General features: G+C 55.6%; 1 protein-coding gene across 1 annotated transcript in view; it reads right to left on the minus strand.

Annotated features, from left to right (window-relative positions):
• MYOM2 (myomesin 2) overlaps window positions 1-20,543 on the minus strand; it is a 74,050-nt gene that overhangs the window by 12,811 nt on the left and 40,696 nt on the right. Inside the window, exons 16-28 of the mRNA XM_081268988.1 lie at window positions 16,902-17,076; window positions 15,327-15,448; window positions 13,775-13,962; window positions 12,154-12,280; window positions 11,005-11,183; window positions 9,889-10,003; window positions 8,237-8,393; window positions 8,044-8,150; window positions 5,959-6,003; window positions 5,419-5,555; window positions 1,417-1,561; window positions 1,263-1,322; window positions 233-300 (exon numbers count right to left, since the gene is read on the minus strand). Coding sequence (XP_081125114.1) covers window positions 233-300; window positions 1,263-1,322; window positions 1,417-1,561; window positions 5,419-5,555; window positions 5,959-6,003; window positions 8,044-8,150; window positions 8,237-8,393; window positions 9,889-10,003; window positions 11,005-11,183; window positions 12,154-12,280; window positions 13,775-13,962; window positions 15,327-15,448; window positions 16,902-17,076 — 1,625 coding nt within the window. The remainder of the gene's footprint in view (window positions 1-232; window positions 301-1,262; window positions 1,323-1,416; window positions 1,562-5,418; window positions 5,556-5,958; window positions 6,004-8,043; window positions 8,151-8,236; window positions 8,394-9,888; window positions 10,004-11,004; window positions 11,184-12,153; window positions 12,281-13,774; window positions 13,963-15,326; window positions 15,449-16,901; window positions 17,077-20,543) is intronic.

The following is a 20,543-nucleotide window of genomic DNA, read 5'->3' on the forward strand; positions in this document are numbered from 1 at the left end:
GGGCTCTCTCACAAACTCACCTGCCAAAACTTAAACAAGACCCACTTGAATATTGTCTTGCAGGTCACCATCCTGCCATCTTCTCACAAAGAAGGAAGGGCAAGCCCTGAATGCCACCAGAACAAAGCCGTCCCTCTGCACACACCTGAGCCAGACCACAGGGCCCAACCCTCAACCTCTGCCAAGACCAAGAGTGGCCCCTGCCTGCTCCACCTTGGAACGAGGTCCTCACCTTACAGATCAGCCGAACCTCACATTCTTCCGTGACATCCCAGTGCAGATACTCAGCAAAGTGAGGGCCTAGGGGGGAAAAGGGAAAGAGCTTATACCCATGAGTAAGTGTGTATTGTACAGATATTGAATACACATATGTGTGGTGTGTGCTTCTAGCTGTGTGTGGATATACACATGTGTGTACTGCTTACATACAGCACTTCCGTTCACTATGAAACTGAGTACTTTCACGGCCCTGAAGTCGACCTGGCTAACAGCTTGACCTAGAGGTTTTGTTATGCATGTTTGTGCGGCTTTTAAAATCAAAGATAGATTATGTACATTTGTTTAAAATCTCAATCACTTTTATTTAAAATAAACACAGAAGCAATATATTAACAATACGATTGTCCCATCAACACAAAAATGCAAAGCAGGGTTAGAAAGTAAGTGTCAACTCCTTTCATAAAATCACATTCTACACACTTGGCTCAGACGGAGACGGGCTAAGAGCCAGAAAATGCCAGGCCCCTGGTTCAGATGGAGACGGGGTAAGAAGGAGAAGCAGAGCCAGAAACTGACAGGCCCCTGGACCATGAAGGCCGTTGCAGACGTCCATGTGACTGCTGACTGGTCAGAGGTTGCACTGGGTGAGGTGGGAGACACGATGTGGTCACACCGGGGGTCACGGAGTGGGAGTGCGCCCACGTGTCTCACGCTGTGTGGAGTTGCCAACATGTGTTATAAAGCCAGGGAGTGTTTGGGAAGGACAGCGTGCAGAACACCAGTTAGTCAGCAAGTTGGCACAGAGACTGGCCAGATGGACACTTTCCCCATGGGCTGTGACAGGACACGGGAACAAGAGAGTCCTGGGGTTTCAAGTTAGACGAACAGGCAGGGTGCGCACAAAGCAGAGGACAGAGAAGCATCCAGGTTCCCTTGGCCACGAAAGGGCGTGGCTTTGCCACTGAAGACGCAGAGTCCTGAGAGGATGCGAGGGCTCAGACCCCGGTCCTGGCTCCCTGCTGTGCCTCGGGGAGGCAGCTTACCTTGCTTCCTGAGAAACTCCTTCCTTTGAAACTCAGCCTCTTCTAGGACGGTCCTGAAGGCTACGGTCAACATCCAAGAGAGAGACATAAACAGGTTGGCTTTCCCCTACTGAAGAATTTTCTTTGACACGTGAAAGTATGCAATACAGCGTACCATCTCCAATAAGAACCAGGGAAGACTGACTCTTGGCTTTTCCATCCTGAATCTGCACAGTGTAGGTGCCTTCATTCTCAATGGTGAACCGATCCATCACCATCTCAATGACGCCAGTTGATTTGTCACACTTGATTCTGTGTGTCTGCAAGTAAAGGGACAAGGAGTCACACCACAGAATCCCTCTGGCTCCCTCCCTCCACTTAGAAGTTGCATTGACTATTGTGACTTAGGGGCTGGTGCTGCAGAGTAACACACAGTGAAATGTCATCAACTCAATCTCTGGTGGACCACGGACCAAAGAGCAGGAGCCTGAATCCTGACAAAGCCCAGGTTCCCTGGGGACATCCCTGGAAGTGCCACCCCCACACACTCATGCCCAGCATGGAAGCCTTGTACCCAAAACAAGCATCTGTGCAAACAGTTAAAATCCAACAGAGAAAGAAGAAAGAAGAGACCCCATGCACAGAGCTACGATTGCGCGGCCCTCATCACGGTGGTCCTCACTCCCTGGGGTGCATAGCCACAGCCTCCGCAGTGCCGCCCACGTGGGTACAGCAGGCTCTGCTGAGCACAGATGCAGCACAGCAGGCTTGTGACCTTGCCCCCTGACGCCATCCAGCGCACTCAGGATACAGATAGGGGAGGACCTCCTCAGGGAGGTCTGGCCTCCCTGCCTCCTTTGCTCTGTGTGGGAGAGCTGGAGGGAGGCCTCACCTCACATTTTCCAGTGCAGCCTGTCCCCTAGCTCCTGAGCCTCAGTGTCTGTATCCCAATGACAATCGGGTGGCCCTCTGGCCCTTGACCTGCTCAAGCCCCACTTCTTGTGATAGTCCCGAGGGGAGACTCTCCAGTCACCTTTGGGTGAGGCTGGATGCCCTCCTGTGGGTCTCTGTATCCCCCCATCCAAATGTCTCCTTGCTGGCTCACTAGCAACGGGTCCTGGAGAAGCCGGCATCTCTTATCTGCAACCTCTCCCAGCACCCAGCACTGCACCTAGCCAGCAAAAATCACCAATAAAAGTAACATAATGAGTCAGTCCGCCCCCGTGGAGAGGCAGCAGGCCTCCCTGTGGCCTCCTGCAGCTGGGGTTTCCTTGGGGGTATCCTTAGTCCTTGAGCCTTCCTCTCTCTCCACCTGTGAGTTCTGAGCTGCCCGAGGCCCTGCAGAAGGAAGCAGCTCCCTCTAAGTGCCCGGCTGGGACAACCAAGCACATGAAGATGAGCCAGGCAGGACACTGGCCTCAGAGATCCGCACTAACAGGGAGACTAACAGGTGCCAAGTCACGCTGCATGGAGGGGAACAGGGACCAAGGGGGCAGGCTGTAGGAGACCAGGGCGAGTCTCCCGGATCAGGGTCAACTGGGAGGTTGCACCAGGACCTCCCTTCTCAGTCCCGCCCTATCCTTGACACTTCCCTTCCTTCAACAGCCACCCACTTCCCAACCCACCAGCCTGCCCTGAGCACACAGCCCATCTGGGTGGCCCTGGGTGGTGACCTTCAATGCCACCAGCCTAGCCACACCTCACATGCCCTGAGACTCTGCCCTCTCGCTGTGTGATGAGCCAGAGACACGGGAAGGTTTTATGGTTGCTCATGTGCTGTGTTTGATTCACCCCTAGATAATGCACCATCTGAAATGAAGCAGGGGTGGTGGAGGAAGAGCCACACCCACGTGAAGGAACAGCTCGTCCCAGATGCAGCAGGAACCTGGGGGAGCCCAGACTCAAAGGGCAGGGCCCAGGGCACCTCCTGTAAATCACAGCAGGACTGACTGCCTGACCTCCCCACACCCCGGGGCCTGAGCTAAAAGCAAGCCATATTTGTCAAGGATGTCCTGGTTTTAGGCATGAAAGTGGGAGGCCCTCAGGAAGCATGGCAGAATGAAAGCCCACACCTCCGCACCCTCCCCTCTGGGCTGCACAGGGAATTCCTACCTGCCCATCTATTCCCACAATGTCCCTTTCTCATTAAGGCTGCTTCTGGTTTTTATATCCAAACTCCAGTGGCAGAAGGAGATGCCACAGCAGAAAGCCACCAAGTGAGGAGCAGAACACTTCCAGCCACCCCTGGGTGCATACCGTCCTCTAGGCTAACTGCAATGCAGCGGTTCTGAATATCTGCAGTGCGACTTCGGGTTTTAAGAGAATAGAGCCTGCTCCCCCACCCCACGCTTCATCTCCATGAAACCTCAAATCACCTGTACAATGAGAGTCTCCAATACTCACTATTGAAAACCACAACATGTGGGAGAGAGCAGGACCTGTGTTCTAATGTGACCTGCAAGGGGAATCTACATGACAGAGGGTGGGGCAAAGGGGAAGGCGTGGTCCCGCCTGTTTGGGGAGGGAATGAATGACAGAAGCACAGCAGCAACACTGACCCTCGACCTTGGAGCTGGAGCAGTGTGAGACCACACCTGAGCCGGAGGAGGACCCCTGACCCTGCGAGGGGCCCACCCAGGCCTGGAGTCTCCAGCCTAGCAGACTCCTCAGCTCTGATGAGCGTGAAGGCAGGATTCTCACCCACCAGACCCTCAGCAGTGCCACAGTCTTTTCTGCACTGCAGTATCTGGGCAGATTTCAGAAAAATAATTAGGTTTCTTGCTACCGCCATTATGCAGCAGATAAAACTCCATGATTCTGTGAGTGCCAAACACACAGGATTTTATGTGACCTTCACAAAGCAGCACCAGTCTTCAAGTGTACAGGCTTCCTGTGGGTTGCTAATTAAGAAGTGAAATAGTGCACCACATTCCAAAGAGTAGCCAGGCAGCCAGGACACAATCTCTAAAGATTGTAGGAAAAGCAGGTCGGAAAAGCTAATTAAAAGATGTTCTGCAAATGAAGCACAATTACACTGAATTCCGCTTCATCTCTTGGCGTGATCTCTGCTCAGAGAGACACCTCTCCGGCCACCCTATCAGGCAGTGCCTCCCGATGATGGCACCTGTACAGCTGGCTCTCCTGCAGCCCAAAGAATCTACGTGCTCTCCACTAGCCAACTCTGCCACCCGGACAAGTCCTAAAGCCTGCTGTGATTCCCTCAGGACAGACTGAGCAGATCAGGTGATAAGTATGCGATCCTGGTCCATGTGAGATTTCTATCTGAAGGACTGCAGTTGACCCCTCTTGGCTTTGCAGAATAGCAGGACTGAAGACGAGGCAGCCACTCAGGAGAAGAGAACTGGGCTGCCCACATGGCCTGGTGACTCATGCACCTCGAGCGTGACCAGGGCATCAGGACTTGGTAGGCCAGCTGAGTGCTTCAATGACACTCACTCAGTGTCAAGAGAAGAGGGGTCAGAAGAGCTCACAAGGGTGGGATCCGAGAGGCACCAACCCCACCACCGAATAATACAGACCCCTTCAAATAGGTGGTCCCCTAACGGGGTACGCTGGCGTGCTGTATCAGCAAGAGGGAACGGATCCCACAGGACCAACACCTCAGAGAACACAGGAGGACTCCTAAGGGGCCTATGGTAATGGTGAGGTTCCTCTTACAATTAAGGCAGAACAGGGCAGAGGTCCACAGGGTAGCTTAGCCGCCCCCTTGCCAGATCAGATGTTCCACAGGAAGGCAGCAGTGTGAAGCTCCAGTGTGCTGCCTCTCCCATGGGAAGGCATCGGGGACGGGATGCAGGAAGGTTCTCAGGACAGAGACAGAATTCAAGCCCTCCAGGCCACCCTCAGAGGAGCTGCTCAGTGGGGACATTTCCCCAGGTCCAGAACCTCTTCATAAGGCTGAGCTCCGAGTCTCTAGAACCTAATTTGTCATTTTTGGATTCCAACAGGCTTGGATTTCAAAGACTACTGAGTCTCATCCAACCCAGAGCCATCACTGAGCACCTCAAGGACCCACCATCTTCACTCGTCTTGTCAACCGCCTACCCCCAGTTTCCAAAGCTCAAAAGGAAGGGGGACACACAGAATGCTGACCCGAAGCTGCAGACGGCCACCAAACCCGGCTCCACCAGGGCCGCAGCATGCTCCAGGAACTCACCTCGCTGTCTGAGACTTCTCTGTCATTAATGACGAATCGGAAGCTGGCGTCTGGCGATAATTGCTCAGCCTGGAGCCAGAAGCGGACCTGGCCCTTGTCGAAAATCTCATAAGCTAATTCTGATTTCAGAGGAATGGCTGCAGAAGGAAGGAAACCTGAAGTCAATGCCCTGTACTCGTGGGGAAGAGCGCAGCGTATTGCAGGAAAACATCAGCCCTGAAACACGGGACCACACAGCCCTGGAGAGCGGCACTGAGCACTGGAACCAGAACTCTAGGGTGAGTCGGCGAGGAGCTGTGCTTCACTGATGCCTCGCACTCTGTTCTGGGGCCCTTCAGGGTGCCGTCTACCACTGCAGCTGCCTGTGTTCCACCGTGCTCAGTGCGACTCGGGACTGAAGACAGCATTTGATAGACACGTGGTTGTACCTCTTGCAACTGTAGTTAGAGCCCACAGGCTGGGACCAGGGTGGGACTGCCCTGCTCTGGGGAGCTGCCCCGGGGGCTTACAAGTACGCACGCAGGGCAGCAGATTACTTACTGGGATTCTTTATCTCATTGCTCAGCGCCATCAAACGCTCAAGCTCTAGAATGAAGAAAACATTTTAATTAATTTTGACCAGTGCATTCAGAAGCCTATAAACAATAGCTAAACAAGAGCAGAGACGCTGTGTCACCACGATCTACTCTGAGGATATGGAAGAAATGTGAACTAACATTGAGAAGATGGAGAGGACAACGCTCACAGGCTGGGCTGGGATAGAGCTCAGTTGGTAGAGGACTTGCCTCCCATGCACAAGGCCCTGGGTTCAATCCCTAGCACCACTAAAAAATTAAAATAAGATAAAAAAGAACGCACTTGCTCAGGGGAAGCAGAGGGCAAGGTCGAGCTGCATCTTGGGAAGGAGGAGCTGGGCAGGCAGGCAGCTCCCAGGGAGCTAGAGGACCCCTCGGGGAGAAGACAGGGGGCCTAACTCCAAGGGAACTCTCTCCCTGACCTAACCTGGCTGGGAATATGCTCTTTCCTCCCCTTCAAAACTTCCTTCTTGGATCTATTAACAAGAAAGCGTATACGAGATCAGCCTTCCAGCCCTGACCTGTGCTTTACCATGAGCACAAGAGAGCAGACAGACACACTGCTCTCAGAAAGACCCGAGCAGAGTCGGGGCCACCAGAGCATGGAGCCATTTCTCTATTCCCCTCTACTTCCTTCCTTCCTAGAATCAGGAATCAGAAATGAGATGCTGGCCACCAATGTCTGAGCACGTGTATTTGAACTGGAAAATGCAATCAGACTTTTCCTGACGGAGAGCAAACTCCATCTGGCTGTTGGTCTGACTGTAGGACTGACTGGCTTTCCCATTCAGATTTCCTGGGAGAATGTTCCACAGACTGAATGAGGTACACCTGCAACTCCAAGGTCTCGCCTCAAGGGTAGTTGAAGTCTACATATAGTATAAAACAAGGTGGGAATTTCACCCTTTGCTGTGATTTAAAATTAAAATGGAAAATGTCATATGAAAACTCACAAGTGCAGAGGAATACGTCCACTTTTCAGAATGATTTAAGGGTGTTTTCTGCAGACAGAATTGTTTGAGCCAGGGCCGGCACAGGCAGCCTGTGTATGTATGTGCAGCAGCACACTAGGACCCAGAGCGCAAGGCCAGCCCCCTCTCCCCCATGGCTCTTGCTGCATCTGGCTCACTGTAGAAGTTCTCCTGGATTCGACCACTGCAGAGCCACACCTGACGTGTCTCCATCATGGTCTTCCCTGTCCTCCCTACTCATGGCTATGACTTGAAAGTGCCCCCAAGGTCCATGTGCTGGGGATTTAGTCCCATTGCAGTGGTGCTGAGAGGTGGGACTGTGTTAAAGCCATGTTCCCAGGGGTGGGCTTGATACCAAGAGAGTGGGGGCTGAATTAAGGAGGACCTGGGCTTCCCAAGTGACACCCCCCATCAGGGGGTGAGAGGCAGGAAGGTCCTCACAGACACAGCCCCCGATCTTGGGCTTCCAATCTCCAAAACCATAAGAAAATAAGGCTCTGTTCACTACGAATCACCAGTCTGTGGTGTCTGCTATGACCAGGGAGCCACCGACAACTCAAAGACTTGCCTGTGTGCCTCACAGTACCCGGGGGGAGCCTGCACCCTACAGAACTAGGCTGAGCCGCCTTGGCCTCCAAGGCCCTCAGAGGCCCTGTGATGCTACTGTGGGTGCTGCAGAGCACCCGCCCCACGGCTGACCTCTTCACAACACTCAGGGCTGAGGGAGCAGGGGAGGGGAGGGCTTGGGGATAAGGACAGCCCCCTGCCTCAGGCCTTTGCCTATGAACTCAGTGGACGGCGCCCCAGGCCGACTTCTCCCCCACCCTCAGCCCTCCTCCACCATCTGCACTCACACCAAGAACTGTGTGAAACCTGAACCCCCACGGCTCTGTGTGGCAGAGACCACCCACTCTGGATTTGCTTGATGGTAAATTTTGACTCCTTTGAATATGCCACCTTTTGCCTCCAACAAATACCCCTTCTCTAGTCAAACAGGTGGATACAGAAGTCTGTATCAGAATCGCTCTGTGAAAGCATGAAAAAAACAAAACAGCAAGCCTGCATCATTTAGATATTACCTTCCTCATCCAGAACAAAACTGGAGGACACGCCATCTGTGTCACTCACGGACACCGAATAGGTCCCCACGTCCACTTTATCTGGATTCTTAAAGTACAGCTTCGAGCTGGAAACAGAGACAGAGCTGGGGTGAGCTCCTGCTGCTGTCTGGGATGTCCAGGGTTCCCAGCACCCGCCCCCCGGGGGGCTCACTGGTCGCCTTCCGTGTGCACGCTGAACCGCTCCTCATCGGCTATCTCCTCGTAGGACTTGCACCAGGTGAACTGAGAGGCGTCCGTCGTTTCCTGGCAGTCAAAGCTCAGGTAGATGTTGCCTTCCTCGTCCACGCCAGCGCTGATTTCCTTCGTGCCTGCAGAGCAAGGGTGACTGAGCCTGGCAACAAGTGTCCTGTCTTCAGAGGGTGGTGCCACAGGTGAAGAGCGTATCTTATGTCTAATCAGCACTTTCACTTAATGTCCACTGACCCAGATGGCCGAGGGGGAGCAGAGCACCCAAGGGAGCTCTGGACTGTCCGCTTTCAGGTCACCACATTTCTGTCCACTTCCTTTCTGTGTCCAGTACTATCTAGAAGGCCAGGGGCTGCCTCTCAGGCCTGATCCCTTTCTCCCTGAGGCCTAACCTGCCCTCACCTATGCTGGCCAACTTCACCCACACAGGTGATTATCTTGGTTCTGGGGAGTACTGCTTGTTTGCTGAGTCCACCCAGGGGTGGAGCCATGGCCAACATGTGGCCAGCCAGAATTCAGCTCTTAAAAATCAGGATGGGATACTGTCCAGGGCACAGTGGTGCACATCTGTTATCCCAGTAGCTCGGGAGGCTGAGGCAGGAGGATCATGAGTTCAAAGCCAGCCTCTGCAATTTAGCAAGGCCCTAAGCAAGTCAGTGAGACCCTGTCTCTAAATAAAATACAAAATACAAAAATACAGTGATTAAGCTTCCCTGGGTTCAATCCCTGGTACCAAAACACAAAAGAAAGAAAGAAACTGGACGGGAGGGGCACAGCTCCACCTCTGCGGGAGAGCAGAACTGAGACCACAGGATACAGATGCTCTCAAGCTTCCAGAGGATGGAGAAGTCACAAAGAGACAGCAGAACTAAATGAACAAGAGTCTATAGGACAGTGAAGACCCCAGAGGACACAGCAGGGTCTCTGCGAGTGGCTCCATCACCTCCCACAATACAAGCTGTTAGGGTCTGTAAACAAGTCAGGATGGCGCCTGGCAAATGTTAGGGTCTGTAAACAAGTCAGGATGGCGCCTGGCATTTTGCAGAGGGAGTGGTTTGTGAAGTAACTCCAGCGAGCCATTAAGTGTGGAGATTCCTGATTGGTTGCCTGCTGTATCTAGTTTATGTTAATTAGATAAGCTGTGTGGAATGTATATGTACCCCTCCTGTCCTACAATAAACGGCTCCCACTCCTGCTGTATCAGTCTACACAAGTTGTTCGTCACCCCCCGGTTATTTTGCTGCAGCCGGACTGCAGCAACAAGCCACACACCTGTACACAGATCCCAGGAGCTGTCCTGCCCCAGGGGTCTCCTTTTTATAACTCCTGGGGTTTTGATTCATTGCAACCAAGAAAATACCAGACAGCTTTATAAATTTCTGTTCTAAACTCAGCAGCTACACAAGAAGCCACCTTCCTTCCTGAATGTCATGATGACCCAAAGCACTGTCCTCCTGCCCTGGGTCTCAGCACAGGCAGAGGCGGAGTGCGACTTTATTTCTTGTGCTAACGCCAATCTGCCCCAAAACTGCAGGGGCATCCTTTCCCTCACCCAGCCACCCGAGCAGCCCCCTGCACATGCCCCTACGGCTGCTCCATAGCCTTGGCAGCTCTCACCTGGCCTGGCCTCCACCAGCACCGGCTCTGACGTGTCGGAGGGCTTCCCCGGCCCACTGGCGTTCACTGCCCTCACTCGGAACACGTACGTCCTACCTCGGTGCAGGTCACAGACCTTGAGAAGACGGGCGTGTCAGTGTAGGTAGAGAACACTGACTTTGCCATCGTTCACGTCTTAAGGTGGGCACACCTTCCTTCCTTTAGAACGCTTTTCTGGTGGGAAAAGCTGCACTGACCGAGCAGCAGGGAGGGAAAGAGATGCACACCAGGCCCATCTCGCTTCAGGAAGACACACGTTAGGGTATCCATCGTTCTCTTCTGCACATTTTAAAGCACAACTAAATCATATTGCAACCTGCTGTTCAGATTTGACTATGTTAAACTATGTTTAACACAGTGCTATGGGGCGAAATAGTCTCTTAGGTGTGATCTGTGACTGCAAAACGGTCACTGGGACACATCGAAACGAAGTTAGCTACTTCCCACACACAGACATGCGGGCTGTCCTGGGTGGAGAGTGGGGTTCTCAGAGCCCATCTCTTCACTCACCAGCAGCTCTTCCCAAGGTGCAGAGGGCGCCGTGAGTGAGCACCCAGTGCCTGATGCAGGCGTGGCATCTAACCATATCCCAGGCCCACACCAGGAGGGACCACTGGGCAGCTGGCAAGCCTCCAGGCACAGGGGCCTGCAGGACCTAGGACAGCTGTCATAGCCACCCAGGAACATACGTCCCAAGTGCTAAAACAGGAATGTTTGGAGAGAGGACAGAGCCACGTTCACTGTGTGCACTCACATCAAGTGACGTCTATCCGTGTCACCTGAGCTATGTAGAGAGCTGTGGGGGGAAGGGGCATGACACAGCCCTGCTGAGAGCTCCTGGGTCCAGATGTCAACATGGACTGTGGCAGTGCTGGACTCTGTTAGACTGCGGCATGGCCAGGAAAAGGGCAGGCCACACAGCCCCTGCCACCACCTCCCGGGCTCTTCCTGCCCAGCCAGGTGCTCCTGCCCTCACTGTGCAGAGCCCAGAAGGGTCAGATCCAAGCCACCTGAACAAGTTCCTCAGGGGCTTGAGCAAAAACACCTTCAGGTAAAAGGAAACAATGACCGAATCACCTTCAAATAACGATTTGGAGTTGCCACCTCATTCACCGTCTTCCATTCCCCAGAATCTTCTTCCTTAAAATCCACCAAGTACCCAGACACAGGACTGCTGCCTGCATACACGGGGGCCTTCCACAGCATGACCAGCGAGGTGTCCCGGACCTCACAGAATGTCAAGTCATAGGCAGGACCTGCAGAGCCACATTGGACCTGTGCTCAGCCAGCTCGGCACACCCTGACCTCTGCCACAGGCAGACCGTCCAGGACACCCCCATGCCCTCCTCATGACACTGAGGGCTCGCCCTTCCTGGAAGGACTGTCCTGAGGCTGGACTGGGGCTGGGGAGAGCCCAGCTCTGTTCTGCAGCACCCCTGGCCTCAGGGAGATAGTGGGTGTGTAGCCACAGGCCCAGGCCAGCAGGTGGCATCAGAGAGAGGCGTGCAGAAATGGGCAGGTGCGTGCTGCAGCCACTGGCATGGAAACCCGAGGCCAGCGAGCGCATGGCCCCCCTGCTCTCTACCACACCAGGTAGGCCTAAAGCTGTCTGCTGCTGATTCCCAGCTCCAGACGGGCTGTGGACAGGAAGGGGAAAGCTGCCCAGCAGGCTCCATCTTAATTAGAACACACAGGGTCTAAGCAAGTCGGCAAGGTGCCCCCGTGACGGCCCTGGAAAGAAGAGGGTCTTCTCCTACGGACTTCCCTCAGGGTCCAAAGTCGGCTTCACTAGAACAGGTAGGGCAGAGAAGGAAGGAGGGCAGGGGAGGGGGCGCTAGAAAGGAGGAAGAGGGAGGAGGGAGGAGGGATGCCTGCTGTGTCCACTCCCGGGGGCCTGGCGGCTTCCCCCTGCCCGCCCTCTTCTCCTGCCTTGGGCTCCTCTCTGTTCCCAGGAAGCAGTGGCTGGGGCCACACCCTGGGAACATGGACCCTCCGGTGGCCTGGTCAGCCATCCGTCCCTCCCACTGCCTGCCCCTGAGCACCCTGCCTGCACTGCAACCCTGTGGCTGCTCGGCCACTCCCAGGCACGGCTCGTGGGTCCTGCCATCGTCGCCATGTCCGCTCGCTGGGAGAGGAGGGCGTCCACCACAGCTGCCCACCACACTCCTCCTGGAAAGCCCTCTGGCCAGCCCAGGTCTGGGTGGTGTGTTCAGGGACGCGTCTCACCGGGTTCTGGTGCTGTCCACGCCTCGCACTTGAAGAGCTCACTGGGGTCCGATGGCTGTCCGATCCCCGCCAGGTTGACGGCAGCGATTTTGAACTCATATAATGAGCCCTCCACCAAGCCCTCCACCTGTGCAGATTTGCCTCAGTTACTACAGGAAATAACGCGCATCCTGGTCCACTGAGGAGAGGGGCATTATGGTGGTCTGTCAATGAGTCCCGGGGAAGGGTCCTTGTGGGAAAACTAGACGAGATCACCTAAAGAGAGCTGTTGACAGACCCAGCAAGCTGCAGGCACAGGTCAGACCCATTCACCCCTTGACACTCCACAAGGATGACAGGACATGCCCTGGGGTGGCATGGAAACTGAGGCTGAGAGAGGTCCCACAAAGAGCACACACAGGTGAGCAGAGCAGGGGCCCCTGAACCCTGCCAGTCTCTGCAGACCCCAGACCTAGTCCTGGCATTGTGGGACGGAGCTGCGGCACCCGCAGGAAGCCCACCTCAGGCCTGGCCGAGCGCCACAGGCAGCCCGCCCCCGCCCCACCAGGCCACCTGCTCTGCAAGGTGAGGGCCTCGATGGCAGCTCCCGGGGCACTACAGCCATGTCCACGTGGGGCCTGCAGACTTGCCAGCTATGGGTGAGACCTGGGGAAGGCCTCAGCCAGGACACGGGCTTCGGCCACGTCCAGCACATGTTCTCTAGAACCCTAGAAAAGAGCTCTCAGAACAAGACGTGGCCGTTAAATGTTCCCACTTCCTGGAAAGCAGAGCCCATCCCCATTTAGGCTACTTGCACCTAAAAAAGAGGAGGGTATTTTTCTCAGGAACAAAGGACCCAATAGAGAACATCTAGAGGTTGTGGCTGAACACAGCAAATATAAACAGGGTCACATCAAACCTGGGTTTTGGCCACATGTATTATAACATGCATGTATCATGACCTGCTCCATATGAAGCACAGACCATAAAGATAAAACATCACAAAGCAGAATTTTCTGTAAGACAGAGAGTAGACTTTGCCCCAAAGCCCTTGTCTCCCAGAATATGTGGCCCCTGTGAGACGTCAGTCCAAGAAGCTAATGACAGCTCCGGTCGCTCGTCCCATGCCCATGAGGAGCCAGAGGCTCGGGCAAGTGGACTGTGAAGCCCAGGGCTGCCTGGCTTTGCCTGGCTTTGCCTGTGGCCCTCCCTCAGTCCCCCTCTCTCCATGCTGCGGACAACGTGCACTGTGGCAAGGGACCACACAGGATTTCTTAGGAAAGGTGCGGCACATTGCCGTACAAGCACTTGCTCAGTACCACTGGCCCAGCACTGAGATCTGCACCAGCTGAGCACCTGAGAGGGCGCCTGCCTTCCGGATGCTCAGAGCTCCAACAGGGACCGAGCTGGTCACCCACTGTTTGCAGATCCCTCAATTACTGCGTCTGTTCCTTTACTTCTTCTCAGGAAAAAAAAACAAAATGTTGCCTAAGATCTTTCCAGATCCAAAACTCCATGGCCTCACGATGCTAGGATTTTTACACTCACTTATTTCCTTATCAAACCACCTTAGGTCATCAAGCACTGGAACGCTGAACAGAGAGTGCCAACATTCCCAGGCCAAAAGAAAAGGGAAACCCACCGTTAAGATCCTCTGCTGCACAGGAGAGGAGTTGACCTCATGCCAGTTCTTGTGGTGAGCTTCACGCTTGTCTATATAATAACCCAGGATGGCTGAGCCGCCGCTGAACTTGGGCACCTTCCAGCCCAGGGTCATGGTGTGGCCATCACAGTTCAGAAGTGTGATCCCATATGGGTGGGATGGGACGGCTGCAGGAAAGCACAGTGTACAAGTGACCAGCCTGGCACCGTGCCCTCATCTCACCCCAGGGGTGTGGGGCAGGGCTGGACCCATGCCCCTCCAGCTCTCCCTCCTGCCTCTGACCCTGGCCCTTTAAAGGTGCTGAGTGGACGGGTAGACAGCTTCTCTCATGAACAGTGCTGCTCTTTCTAAGTGCATCTACCAGTGTTTGCAGGATGCAAGGCACCGCACCGTCTCAATCTGGTCTGGACAGTGGACCACAGAAGGTTCCCTTCGTGGCCCACTAAGGAGAACTCAGAAGGAAGAGCGACCACGGGGCGTGGCCCCGGGGGACCAGCACTGATCCCCGAGCCTTTTGGCTTCCTGCAACCGTGGAGGCTTGGATCGATGCAGATGCTCATGAGAGCCACGTCGGGAAAGGGCCACCTCATCCTAGGAAGTTGGCAAGAATCCAACAGCTTCCCTGGCTGAGCCACCTGGAGCCTCGACCCCCAGTACTGAGGGCCAGCTGCTGACTGGGAGCAATGGCCCACATTCCCTAGGGTGGGGTGAGAAGGCAGACAGGCAGGCTTGGACGTCCCTCCTGGGAAAGCTGGGAAGGACCAGGACCTTGAGCAAAAATGGGGCTAACTCCTCACCCTGGAGCCCTGCACCTGGTCAGATCTGACGTTCCTTGGAGATCCCAGCAGGGAAACCTGAACTTCCAAAAATGTTTGTAAATTTAATTGCAGATGAAAAACAATAAAACACCCACAACTGTCTCTCAGAAGTGAAAGGAAAATACTTGATTCAAAATGTGTGACAACTGTGTTTTGAAACATCACTGAATGTGACCAAAGATATGGTGTGTTCGATAGGAAAGATCCACAGCAGCTCTCACAGACACTGAGCTCACAGATCAGCCTCAGTTCAAAGGTTCAAAGGCAGCCTCAGCAACTTAGCAAGCCCTGGCTCAAAATAAAAAATAAAATGGGTTGAGGATGCAGCTCAGTGGTTAAGTGCCACTGGGTTCAGTCCCTGGAACCAAAAAAATTAATAAAATAATAGTTACAGGCCACTGATGGTTCTGTTTCCACACACTTTGAAAAGAGAAAGTCCTGCCCTGCGGCCTGCCTTTTAGTGTGAATGGGGGCTTTGGGAATCGAGCTGGCCTGTAGTGGTGTCTGTTTCCATTGGGGATTTAGGGGCACCCCCTTGCTTCCCCCCACACTGGCATTTCCACACAGCAGCCAGCTGACCAGAGGCTTCAGCAGAAGGCATGTGCTCCACCAGCCAGCCTCCACCCCTGTCCTCCGGTGCTCTGCAGTGGCACCCTGAGAGCTTATTCATGCAGAACTCATGGCACCCTCGAGGACCACCACAAGTTACGCACTGAGGGCTGCCTGGACCTTGATGACTTCCGACTCCTGGGAGTTCTCACTCATGCCCACAGCGTTGACAGCTTTAACACGGAAGATGTACTGCTCGCCCGTGGTCAAACCGTGCACCACAAACCTGGGAAGACGAACAGGGTCATGGCACAGGCTCATCTAGGTCCTTCTCCTGCAGCAGGCTCATCCCCAGCTCTTCAGACAAAACGCTCCCTTGGACTAAGACCCAGCCAGCTTTCTTACAAGAGCACCACAAGGCCTTCATTTTCAGTCTCCGTTAACTGATTCAACATCTGGCAGCACAGCATCAAACACACCAGGAGCGACCAACCTCACACCAGAGTCACTGATTCTGAGCCTCTGCCTTTACTTTTGATTTTCTGGGTCTTGTCCAAATCAAAGGCCTTTTGAAAATAAATATCCAGCTCCTGGCACTCAGGAACCACATGCATCTAGAACTGAAAGAGAAGCAACCAAACTGCAGACAGGACAGGCTGACAGTGCCTTGACCCTTGGCAGACAGTGTGTCCTCACCAGACCCGGCCCCACAGGGCTCTGTGCTCCTATCTGTACGGTGGGTGTGATGAGACCTGCTTGTGGTGGCATTATGAGCTTTCAAGGGGAAACTACAAGAAAGCACACAGCCAGCCAGCCTGCATGTGGCAAGCACCCAGCGAACCCCAGCGATGGCTATCTAGCTTACGTAGTGGACATGCATGTGAGGACACTGCTGATGCTCTTGTTCTGCTTGGTCTTTCTCCATTTGGGGCCAAGGACTCTTGGACCATCCAGCTTTGCTCTCCTCGATTCCTCCTGCCTTTGCTAACCATAGCTTTTTATAGCATGCTTTTTAAAAAGATTTTAAATTGAAAACTGCCACCCCATCATTACTAACCACCCACAGGGCAATTGTTTGGCTGCCTGTATTTTCCTACATAGAGGCCCACCCACCGCGGGCCCTCCCTGCACTCGGCCCGACCCAGGTGTAGTGAGTTCCAGGAGCCACGGTGCTAGCTTCAGCCCTGTGCTGCCTGCCACAGACTGACATGGCAGCCCCACTTTCCCAGTCGGGGCTGAGTGAAGCAGGGCTGCCTGAGGTCTGCATGCACAGAAGCCGCAGCAGACCACAGAAACATGCACCACTGCCTACGTAGGGTCATTGCACACTAGGGGTGTGAACCCAATTGTCCCACTGAACCCCATAAATTTGTACAACTACAATAATAACTGAAAAAATAGAGGCAAAGTTCAAAATGTCAGTATGGAAAAACAAAGCTCCTGGCACGTCGCAGTCACCGTCTTAACCCTCCTGCTTCCTGCAAAGTCCTCCGTGGCAGTAAGAAGAGCTCAGACGGGGGCAGTCAGTCTGATGGACAGACATCAACTCCATGGAGAGCAGCTGGCACAGTGCCAGCTCACGGTGTGGGCAGAGCTTTAAGTTACCCACCCCTTTCTGTGACCAGCCTAACAGACGGTGTCTAGGGGTGTCCCCGCCGTCTGCCCTGCTCTGGAGCTGGGGTGTGTGCTCTGCCTGCCCACGGAGGCAGTGTGTTGCTCGGGGGCAGCAGGGGGGGCACCTGTTGTATCCGATGGGCTTGTGGTTGCACGGCTCCCACTGGTTAGTCCCCGCCACGCAGCAGTCCACGTAGTAGCCCAGCAGGGCCTCCTCTTGCTTCGGCCTGTCCCACTGCACCACGACGGATGTCTTGGTGTTCCGCGAAGCAAGGACTCGGCCAGGGGCAGAAGGGGCCACTGCAGGGGACAGAGGGTCAGCACACAGGAGTTGAAGGGGCCACTGCAGGGGGACAGAGGGTCAGCACACAGGAGTTGAAGGGGCCACTGCAGGGGACAGAGGGTCAGGACACAGGAGTTGAAGGGGCCACTGCAGGGGACAGAGGGTCAGGACACAGGAGTTGAAGGGGCCACTGCAGGGGACAGAGGGTCAGCACACAGGAGTTGAAGGGACCACTGCAGGGGACAGAGGGTCAGGACACAGGAGTTGAAGGGGCCACTGCAGGGGGACAGAGGGTCAGCACACAGGAGTTGAAGGGGCCACTGCAGGGGGACAGAGGGTCAGGACACAGGAGTTGAAGGGACCACTGCAGGGGGACAGAGGGTCAGGACACAGGAGTTGAAGGGGCCACTGCAGGGGACAGAGGGTCAGGACACAGGAGTTGAAGGGGCCACTGCAGGGGACAGAGGGTCAGGACACAGGAGTTGAAGGGGCCACTGCAGGGGACAGAGGGTCAGCACACAGGAGTTGAAGGGACCACTGCAGGGGACAGAGGGTAGGACACAGGAGTTGAAGGGGCCACTGCAGGGGGACAGAGGGTCAGCACACAGGAGTTGAAGGGGCCACTGCAGGGGACAGAGGGTCAGGACACAGGAGTTGAAGGGACCACTGCAGGGGGACAGAGGGTCAGGACACAGGAGTTGAAGGGACCACTGCAGGGGACAGAGGGTCAGGACACAGGAGTTGAAGGGACCACTGCAGGGGACAGAGGGTCAGGACACAGGAGTTGAAGGGGACACTGCAGGGGGACAGAGGGTCAGGACACAGGAGTTGAAGGGGCCACTGCAGGGGGACAGAGGGTCAGGACACAGGAGTTGAAGGGGCCACTGCAGGGGACAGAGGGTCAGCACACAGGAGTTGAAGGGGCCACTGCAGGGGACAGAGGGTCAGGACACAGGAGTTGAAGGGGCCACTGCAGGGGACAGAAGGTCAGGACACAGGACTTGAAGGGGCCACTGCAGGGGACAGAGGGTCAGGACACAGGAGTTGAAGGGACCACTGCAGGGGGACAGAGGGTCAGGACACAGGAGTTGAAGGGGCCACTGCAGGGGACAGAGGGTCAGGACACAGGAGTTGAAGGGGCCACTGCAGGGGACAGAGGGTCAGGACACAGGAGTTGAAGGGACCACTGCAGGGGACAGAGGGTCAGCACACAGGAGTTGAAGGGCCACTGCAGGGGACAGAGTGTCAGGACACAGGAGTTGAAGGGCCACTGCAGGGGGACAGAGGGTCAGGACACAGGAGTTGAAGGGGACACTGCAGGGGACAGAGGGTCAGGACACAGGAGTTGAAGGGACCACTGCAGGGGACAGAGGGTCAGCACACAGGAGTTGAAGGGCCACTGCAGGGGACAGAGGGTCAGCACACAGGAGTTGAAGGGGCCACTGCAGGGGGACAGAGGGTCAGGACACAGGAGTTGAAGGGGCCACTGCAGGGGGACAGAGGGTCAGGACACAGGAGTTGAAGGGGCCACTGCAGGGGGACAGAGGGTCAGCACACAGGAGTTGAAGGGACCACTGCAGGGGGACAGAGGGTCAGGACACAGGAGTTGAAGGGGACACTGCAGGGGACAGAGGGTCAAGACACAGGAGTTGAAGGGGCCACTGCAGGGGGACAGAGGGTCAGGACACAGGAGTTGAAGGGGCCACTGCAGGGGACAGAGGGTCAGGACACAGGAGTTGAAGGGGCCACTGCAGGGGGACAGAGGGTCAGGACACAGGAGTTGAAGGGGCCACTGCAGGGGGACAGAGGGTCAGGACACAGGAGTTGAAGGGGCCACTGCAGGGGGACAGAGGGTCAGGACACAGGAGTTGAAGGGGCCACTGCAGGGGGACAGAGGGTCAGGACACAGGAGTTGAAGGGTCACTGCAGGGAGACAGAGGGTCAGGACACAGGAGTTGAAGGGGCCACTGCAGGGGGACAGAGGGTCAGCACACAGGAGTTGAAGGGGCCACTGCAGGGGACAGAGGGTCAGGACACAGGAGTTGAAGGGGCCACTGCAGGGGACAGAGGGTCAGGACACAGGAGTTGAAGGGGCCACTGCAGGGGGACAGAGGGTCAGGACACAGGAGTTGAAGGGGCCACTGCAGGGGGACAGAGGGTCAGGACACAGGAGTTGAAGGGGACACTGCAGGGGACAGAGGGTCAGGACACAGGAGTTGAAGGGGCCACTGCAGGGGGACAGAGGGTCAGGACACAGGAGTTGAAGGGGCCACTGCAGGGGACAGAGGGTCAGGACACAGGAGTTGAAGGGGCCACTGCAGGGGGACAGAGGGTCAGGACACAGGAGTTGAAGGGGCCACTGCAGGGGGACAGAGGGTCAGGACACAGGAGTTGAAGGGGCCACTGCAGGGGACAGAGGGTCAGGACACAGGAGTTGAAGGGGCCACTGCAGGGGACAGAGGGTCAGGACACAGGAGTTGAAGGGGCCACTGCAGGGGACAGAAGGTCAGGACACAGGAGTTGAAGGGGCCACTGCAGGGGACAGAGGGTCAGGACACAGGAGTTGAAGGGGCCACTGCAGGGGACAGAAGGTCAGGACACAGGAGTTGAAGGGGCCACTGCAGGGGACAGAGGGTCAGGACACAGGAGTTGAAGGGGCCACTGCAGGGGACAGAGGGTCAGGACACAGGAGTTGAAGGGGCCACTGCAGGGGACAGAGGGTCAGGACACAGGAGTTGAAGGGGCCACTGCAGGGGACAGAGGGTCAGGACACAGGAGTTGAAGGGGCCACTGCAGGGGACAGAGGGTCAGGACACAGGAGTTGAAGGGGCCACTGCAGGGGGACAGAGGGTCAGGACACAGGAGTTGAAGGGGCCACTGCAGGGGGACAGAGGGTCAGGACACAGGAGTTGAAGGGGCCACTGCAGGGGACAGAGGGTCAGGACACAGGAGTTGAAGGGGCCACTGCAGGGGACAGAGGGTCAGGACACAGGAGTTGAAGGGGCCACTGCAGGGGGACAGAGGGTCAGGACACAGGAGTTGAAGGGGACACTGCAGGGGGACAGAGGGTCAGGACACAGGAGTTGAAGGGGCCACTGCAGGGGACAGAGGGTCAGGACACAGGAGTTGAAGGGGCCACTGCAGGGGACAGAGGGTCAGGACACAGGAGTTGAAGGGGACACTGCAGGGGGACAGAGGGTCAGGACACAGGAGTTGAAGGGGACACTGCAGGGGGACAGAGGGTCAGGACACAGGAGTTGAAGGGGACACTGCAGGGGGACAGAGGGTCAGGACACAGGAGTTGAAGGGGACACTGCAGGGGGACAGAGGGTCAGGACACAGGAGTTGAAGGGGTCACTGCAGGGGGACAGAGGGTCAGCACACAGGAGTTGAAGGGGCCACTGCAGGGGACAGAGGGTCAGGACACAGGAGTTGAAGGGGCCACTGCAGGGGACAGAGGGTCAGGACACAGGAGTTGAAGGGG

Source organism: Spermophilus citellus, assembly GCF_964194105.1.
Source record: "Spermophilus citellus genome assembly, chromosome: 16".
Taxonomy (NCBI): domain Eukaryota; kingdom Metazoa; phylum Chordata; class Mammalia; order Rodentia; family Sciuridae; genus Spermophilus; species Spermophilus citellus.